Source organism: Triticum aestivum, chromosome 2A (genome assembly GCF_018294505.1).
Source record: "Triticum aestivum cultivar Chinese Spring chromosome 2A, IWGSC CS RefSeq v2.1, whole genome shotgun sequence".
Taxonomy (NCBI): domain Eukaryota; kingdom Viridiplantae; phylum Streptophyta; class Magnoliopsida; order Poales; family Poaceae; genus Triticum; species Triticum aestivum.
The window spans coordinates 763,837,935-763,846,074 of record NC_057797.1 but is presented as its reverse complement, the minus strand read 5'-3'; the positions used below and the strand labels follow the sequence as shown (position 1 = coordinate 763,846,074).

The window sequence follows — 8,140 nt, the reverse complement described above, 5'->3', positions numbered from 1 at the left end:
TTGTTTCAATGTGATTTGATGTGTTGTACCATCTTTACTCTACCAATATGCATCTCCTTAAAATCTTTGAGGTTATTCCTGTTTGTGCAACTATCATCTTTTGAAGTTTTTTTTTGTCAAAGTACTTAAAAACACCATTGCAAGAATGTCAACTTTGATAAAAGATTATGTTTTTGCAAGTCGTCGCCTTTGTTAAAACAATGCGACATAATTCGATGTCTTACTTTCTCGAAGAAAACATAAACAAAAGGTACATCATTAGTGAATTTCATTGTATTTTGAGGGAGGAGCGTGTTGGAGGGGGGTTGGGGGCATCCTAAATCTTATAGCCATGTCTTAATTCTACTAATTCGAATGGTTTGAAGATTGGTCACCACGCCTACCGCGCTTAATTCTACTAATTGAGACTAATAAGATAATTGATCCACTATGCCGACCATCATGATGAGATTTAGCACAACACACAGGCTAATTTGTGGCTCAAATACTTCCTCTAGAAAGGACACGTACTAGTTGACCAACCACAGGCCGACAAAATAAAGCCAAAAGAAAGCATTATGTGAGTCAATCTATTTAAGTCCACAAAACTCACGACGTGATCACACATCTGGAGCGACTTTGTGTACGGGCAGAACTACATGATCAGATGGCAGAAAATTTAATTAATAAATAATGATGTACAATTATTATCAAAACAAGAAGAATGAATGATAGATGATAAATAGATTATAAGTTTTTCCAAAAAAAAATGGAAGAAGAAATGTCTAATGTCGAAAGACGATCGGCGAGCCCACGATCGATCCCATTGTGCGTGCGACCATTTCTGGCTGCAAGACGTGCATGGCGCAAACAGCCTAGCTCGTCTCCCCTCTACCCCCTACGTGCCGGGCACCACGCAGCGCCCCATGTCGGTCACGGCCGGCGGCCCCGCGATCCGCACGCCCCGTATAAATCCCCGCCCGCCGCGCCGGACACCTCCAGCACCACGACGACGGCGACCTTGCCCACTTACCCACAGAGACGAACGAGACAGCCATGGCGCGATTGACGATTGCATCGGCGGCGGTGGCGCTGATCCTGCTCGTGGCGTCCGCGGAGGCCTCGCCGGCGTGGTCGGACTACGCCGGCGCGTTCGACAAGTCCCTCCAGTTCTTCGAGGCGCAGCGGTCCGGCAAGCTCCCCGCCGACCGCACCGTGCACTGGCGCGGCGACTCCGCCCTCACCGACGGCTTCTCCCAGGGGGTACGCGCGCGCGCCTCGATCCGACGTCGTACGAACTCCGATCGGAGCTCGATCCGCATTTGCTTATGGACAAAGAATGGATGTGTGCAGGTGGATCTGGTCGGCGGGTACTACGACGCCGGCGACCACGTCAAGTTCGGGTTCCCGGCGGCGTACGCGGTGACCATGCTGTCGTGGGGCGTGCTCGAGTTCGAGAAGGAGATGGTCGCCGCCAACTCCCTCAACCGCGCCCTCGACGCCATCCGCTGGGGCACCAACTACTTCATCAAGGCCCATACCGAGCCCAACACCCTCTGGGTCCAGGTACACACCACTCCTAAGCCCAGCCCTGTCCAGCCCGACCCGGCCCGGCCTGACTCGGCGTCTTGAGCTTTGATGAAGGTGGGCGACGGTGACAGCGACCACCTGTGCTGGGAGCGCGCGGAGGACATGTCGACGCCGAGGACGGCGTCCAAGATCGACGCCAGCCGCCCGGGCTCGGAGGTGGCCGCCGAGACGGCCGCGGCGCTCGCCGCCGCCGCCAAGGTGTTCCGGCACTACGACTCCATGTACGCCGACCTGCTCCTCATGCACGCCAAGCAGATCTTCACCTTCGCCGACACCTTCCGGGGCCGCTACGACGACTCCCTGCAATGCGCCAAGAAGTTCTACCCCTCCGCCTCCGGCTACCAGGACGAGCTGCTCTGGGGCGCCGCCTGGCTCTACGAGGCCACCGGCGACGAGGACTACCTCGACTACGTCGCCCGTAACGCGGACGCCTTCGGCGGGACCGGCTGGGCCGTGCGCGAGTTCTCCTGGGACAACAAGTACGCCGGCGTCCAGGTGCTGCTCTCCAAGGTGCTCCTCGCCGGCGGCGGCGACGGCGACTACGCCGACACGCTCAAGCAGTTCCGGGCCAAGGCCGAGTTCTTCATGTGCGCCTGCATCCAGAAGAACGGCGGCAACAACGTCAGGACCACCCCCGGCGGCCTCCTCTACGTCGCCGACTGGAACAACATGCAGTACGTCAGCTCCTCCGTCTTCCTCCTCACCGTCTACGCCGACTACCTCGCCGAGTCCGGCGACAAGCTCAAGTGCCCCGACGCCGAGGTCGCGCCCGCCGAGATCGTCGCCTTCGCCAGGTCCCAGGTGGACTACGTCCTGGGCAAGAACCCGCTGTCCATGAGCTACATGGTGGGCCACGGCGACAAGTTCCCCACGCACGTGCACCACCGCGGCGCCTCCATCCCGTCCGTCTACGCCGTCAACGACACCGTCGGGTGCATGGAGGGGTTCGACGCCTACTACAACAGCAAGGGCGCCGACCCCAACGTCCTCGTCGGCGCGCTCGTCGGCGGGCCAGACGGCCACGACGGCTTCGTCGATGACCGCTGCAACTACCAGCGCGCCGAGCCCACCCTCGCCGCCGCCGCGCCCATGTGCGGCGTCTTCGCCCGCCTCGCCGCCCAACCCGCCGCCGCCGGTAACAGCCCGGGTTACCAGCCTCCGCAGGACACCCTGCACGTCGGAGGCGCGCCGCTGGAGTTCGTGCACGCGGTCACCAACTCGTGGGAGTACAACGGCGTGGACCACTACCGGCACACCGTGACGGCGAAGAACACGTGCGGCCACCCCATCACGTATCTGAAGCTGCGGATCGAGGGGCTGACCGGCCCCATCTACGGCGTCTCTGCCACACAGGACAAGGAGATGTACGGCTTCCCCTCCTGGGTCACCAGACTTGACGCCGGCGAGAAGCTTACCATCGTGTACATCCAGGAGGGCGGCCCCGCTGCCAAGATCGCCGTCGCCCAGTACAAGACGGGCTGAGTGTTAACCACACCAAACACTATGACACGCTTTTTTCTTTGCGTTTATATATTATGAATTTTGCCATGCTTTTTTAGTTTCTCTCTTTGTATGGTATATCCTAAGTCCCAATTGAGAACAACATCGTTGAATTGTTTGCTTTTGTTGCTTGGTTTATTAAGAGATTAAGAGTATTACATTCTGTAACGTACTTACAACAAATTCGAACATTTGCGAATCAACCTGTGGTTGAGTTGGTTAGGTGGATAGTGGTATCCCCAACCTATCAGGGTTCAAATCCTGATGCTCGCATTATTCCTAGATTTATTTCAGGATTTCCGGCGATACGCTTACAGTGGGAGGAGACGTTCCCGTCGATGACGAGGCGCCTACGGTGACTTCGTAAATCTCAAGATGACATGCCGGCTCAATCTTTCGGAGGTGCTCATAGGAGTAGGGTGTGCGTGTGTGCGTTCATAGGGGTGAGTGTATGCACGTGTATATGAGCGCTTGTGTCTGTACTGATGCTAAAAAAAAAACAAATTCGAACATTTTGAGCCGCACCTTGATGCTTCGAAAAGGCGACCCAACGAAATTGAGGTGATGTGATTGGTCGGGAAAGTCGGGACCTCCTAATCCACGTCTTTTTTGTTTGAGAAAACCTAATCCACGCCTGATTCAGAGGATACACCCTGCTTGATTTGGGCTGGCCCATTATGGGGCGTGGGTGCCATTTTTAACGTTTCTTTCGGTTTTTCATTACCTTTTTATTTTTATTACTATTTAATTTTATATAAAACAGAAAAAAATCCTAGATTTAAAATATAAATGAAAATTTCATGAATTAAAAAACAGTTTCAAATTATAAAAACTGTACAAATTCAAAACAGTTCATGAATTTCACAAGAATATTCTCAAAATTTAAAACACTTAAAAATGTTCATGAAATGATCATGGGTTTCAAATACTTATTTGAAAAGGTTAAAAAGTATGTTAAATTTCAAAAGATGTTCCAAATTATAAAATAATTCGAAATTTTAAATTAATTCATGAATTTATAAAACATTCGCGAATTTAGAAAAATGTTCACAAATTTAGAAATGTTCCAGATTTTAAAATAAATGTTCGTAAATTTAAAAATGTGTAGAAATTTTTAAAAAATGTTTGCATATTGTTTGCTTTTTTGGTTTGGATTATGACAAAGATTACATTCTGGAATACAACTCACTTGATCATTTTGTGGTTTGATTTTAAAAAATATTACATTTTTTGCTTCAAGAAGGAAACACAATGAAATCGAGGCAATATGATTGGTCGGAGAAAGTTTGCAAGTGAGGTCAACAACGATCCCTTCACGTGGGTTTGACTGAGTAGGCCATGAAGAACGGGTGCCAGAAGGAAAAAACTTCAATTGGAGGACTATTCTCTTCTTTCGAATACTTTGAAGATTACTCACCACGCGGTAGGATTTTTTTTCTGAAGAAAGTAATTCATTGATCAAATGGGGTGCTACTGTCCACTGCCACAACACTAGCAATCTCTATAGGAGGAATGCGCAGCCAACACACAGTTCACTCTTGTTCTCTGCCCGGACTAGCAAGAATATGGCTAGCTACGGTAGCATCGCGCAAAACTTTAAAAAGATCAATGGTCCCTCCTTGAGACAACATGACTCTATTCATACTCACTTGCAGACTTTCTTGTTTAGAAGAGAGATGATCTTGTATAACTGATATTTGCCTCAGTTCAGAAATAAGTGATGTTGTTTTAGTTCAAAGGGAGTACCTAATATATTCCAGTTTAAAGTGTAAGGGGGGTTAGATGCACAAGTTATGCTCTTCCAACATGCAGAGCCTTGCTCAAATAGCAGTTTTTTTGTTAATCATTTGAGGTAATAAAATCGTACTCCCTTCGTCCGAAAATACTTGTCATCAAAATGGATAAAGAGAGATGTATCTCGAACTAAAATACGTCTAGATACATCTCTTTTTATCCATTTTGATGACAAATATTTACAGAAGGGAGCAGATGCCAAAAAATAAAGGAACATTCATCCACGACGCTATGGGCCACATAATGCTCTGCCAAATACGTGGAAAGCACTTAGTAGAGAATGATCAGTGTGACGATGATGGAAGAATGGCTGACTGGCTAGATTACCACTGCAGATGGGCCCCACCCCGGCTGAAATTCCGGGGGAGAGAGATTATAGTTAGACAAAATTCCGTAAAAGCCTTCGTGCGTCTAGGATTATTGGTTACTATTGTGTGATTGCAGTACCAGTTCCATTTTTCCAGGGAATCCCCAAAAGGTACTCTGATTGTGTAACACCCACAATGCGGCTATATCTCCCACGTATCGGAGCACGACTTAGAGGCATAACCGCATAGTAGGCATGTCGCAAGATGGGTAATCTTTACACATTCCATGTACTGAACAAGAAAGGGATAAAGAGTTGGCTTACAATCGCCACTTCACACAATACATAAATATAGAATTACATCAACCGGATACAATCAAGGTCCGACTACGGAACCAAAATAAAGACAATCCCAAATGCATATGTCCTTGATCGCCCCAACTGGGCTCCACTACTGATCGTCCGGAAAGGAAACATAGTAACGTCCTGAATCCTCGTCCAACTCCCACTTGAGTTCGGTCGCGTCCCCTACACTGGCATCATCGGCACCTGCATCTGGTTTTGGAAGTAATCTATGAGTCACGGGGACTTAGCAATCTCACACCCTCGCGATCAAGTCTATTTAAGCTTATGGGTAGGAAAAAGGTAGTGAGGTGGAGCTGCAGCAAGCACTAGCATATATGGAGGCTAACTTACGCAAATGAGAGCGAGAAGAGAAGCAAAGCTCGGTCGAGAAGCTATAATGATCAAGAAGTGATCTTGAAACTACTTACATTCAAGCATAACACGAGATCGTGTTCTCTTTCCGGACTCCGCCGAAAAGAGACCATCACGGCTACACACGCAGTTGATTCATTTTAAATAAGTTATGTTTCAAGTTTTTTACAACCGGATATTAACAAATTCCCATCTGCCTATAACCACGGGCACAGCTTTCGAAAGATCAAAACCCTGCAGGGGTGTCCCAACTTAGCCCATCACAATCTCTCATGGTCAACGAAGGATATTCCTTCTGAAAGGATCGATATGGTTGACTAGAGGGGGGGGGGTGAATAGGCAACTAACAATTTTTAGCGTTTCTTTAGCAATTTAAACTTTGCATCAAAAAGGTTGTCTAGAAATGCAACTAGATGAGCAACCTATATGATGCATCACTAGTAGGAACACAAGCAAGCAAGATATATGAAACAAATAAGCTACTCAAGTAAAGGCACGAGATAACCAAAAGTGGAGACGGTGGAGACGAGGATGTGTTGCCGAAGTTCCTTCCCTTTGAGAGGAAGTACGTCTCTGTTGGAGCGGTGTGGAGGCACAATGCTTCCCAAGAACCACTAAGGCCACCGTAATCTCCTCACGCCCTCACACAATGCGAGATGCCGTGATTCCACTATTGGTGCCCTTGGAGGCGGCGACCGAGCCTTTACAAACAAGGTTGGGGCAATCTCCACAACTTAATTGGAGGCTCCCAACGACGCCACGAAGCTTCACCACAATGGACTATGGCTTCGCGGTGACCTCAACCGTCTAGGATGCTCAAACACCCAAGAGTAACAAGATCCGCAAGGGATTAGAAGGGAGGAATCAAATATCTCTCGGTGGAAGTGTAGATCGGGGCCTTCTCGACCTCTCCCAAGCAAATCAACAAGTTTGGTTGGCTAGGGAGAGAGATCGGGCGAAAATGGAGCTTGGAGCAATAATGGAGCATTAATGGTGGAAGAGGTAAGTCAACGGGGAAGAAGGAGACCCTTTATATAGTGTGGAGAAAAGATCCAACCGTTGCCCACCTACCAGCCCGCGGCCAGCGGTACTACCGCGCAAGGTCCACGGTACTACCGCACGGCCACGCGGTAGTACGGCTTGCGGTCAGGCGGTACTACCGCACGATGGTGCGGTACTACCGTGGCCACAGCGCGGTACTACCGCGAGGCAAGAGCCCGATAGGAGGACAGGGTACAACCGTGCATACTTCCGCAAAATAACGGTAGTAACAAAAATGCGACACAGTAGTATTGCCGAGGGGCAGTACTACCGCCTGGCTTCCTAGCGCGGTACTACCGTACAGCGAAAGCGGTAGTACCGCGGAGGTGCGGATGTAAAATTTTACATCCGCCCCTACTACCGCACCCGGGCGGCACTAGCGAGTGGGCTATGGTAGTATGGCTCCAGGGGGAGCGGTACTACCGTGAGCACCAGCGGTACTACCGCGCGCCTGCGCGGTACTACCGTGGGTGCCCACGGTACTACCGTTGCCCCTGGAGCGGTACTACCGCAACCACAAGAACAGCCAGTCACTAGAGGCATAGAAAACGGACAAAGCTCCAAGGAAGAAAGAGAGGGATGCAAGGAGACGTGTACGTGATGATTCCACCCAAACCTTTCCAACGCGGACCCCCTCTTAATAGTACGGCTTCCCTACGACTCAAATCCACCAAAAGAAAACGTAGAAAAGACGCCGTCTTCGTCAGTCTTCGAGGGACACCCAATCGTCTTGTGCCTAGCAGAGAAGAGTCTGGAAAGCTCATGACACATGATTAGTCCGCAAATGCGTTGTCATCAATCACCAAAACACTTAGGGATAAATATGACCTTACAATCTCCCCCTTTTTGGTGGATTGATGACAAAACGGGATTTGCATAAAGAAAATAATATTAAGTAAGTGCAAGCCCCTCCTCTTTATAATATAGACGGGCTCCCCCTAGATGTGTGCCACCTAGATGAGTGCTTTGGACTGCACGACACATGAATACTAGGATCACAGCTCCCCCTATGTTATAGAAACAAAGCATATCTATCACTAAACAAGATGTAGCAAACATAAGATAACTAAGATAGATAGATAGAGTGCATATGTATTACACCATATGGAGGATAGGTCTCGAAGACACAAACCAAACAGAAGCAAACGAGGTCCAAGCAAACACACCACACACACTAATCACGACACACGCAAATCGCAAATCCCTACACTC

At 49.3% G+C, this 8,140-nt stretch overlaps 1 protein-coding gene across 1 annotated transcript; it reads left to right on the top strand.

Annotated features, from left to right (window-relative positions):
- The first annotated feature begins 995 nt into the window (after positions 1 to 995).
- On the top strand, positions 996 to 3,194 carry LOC123186560 (endoglucanase 13). Its single transcript, XM_044598301.1, has 3 exons — positions 996 to 1,242; positions 1,333 to 1,545; positions 1,624 to 3,194. Exons 1-3 carry the CDS (start codon positions 1,036 to 1,038, stop codon positions 3,049 to 3,051), a joined length of 1,848 nt encoding a protein of 615 aa, XP_044454236.1. The 5' UTR covers positions 996 to 1,035; the 3' UTR covers positions 3,052 to 3,194.
- The last annotated feature ends 4,946 nt before the right edge of the window (positions 3,195 to 8,140 follow it).

Bases quoted from the DNA above. Each gene is read 5' to 3' on its own strand.
- LOC123186560 (XM_044598301.1), top strand. From the start codon at position 1,036: ATGGCGCGATTGACGATTGCATCGGCGGCGGTGGCGCTGATCCTGCTC. The intron at 1,243-1,332 runs GTACGCGCGCGC...GGATGTGTGCAG, and splicing joins CCGACGGCTTCTCCCAGGGG to GTGGATCTGGTCGGCGGGTA. The intron at 1,546-1,623 runs GTACACACCACT...GCTTTGATGAAG, and splicing joins CCAACACCCTCTGGGTCCAG to GTGGGCGACGGTGACAGCGA.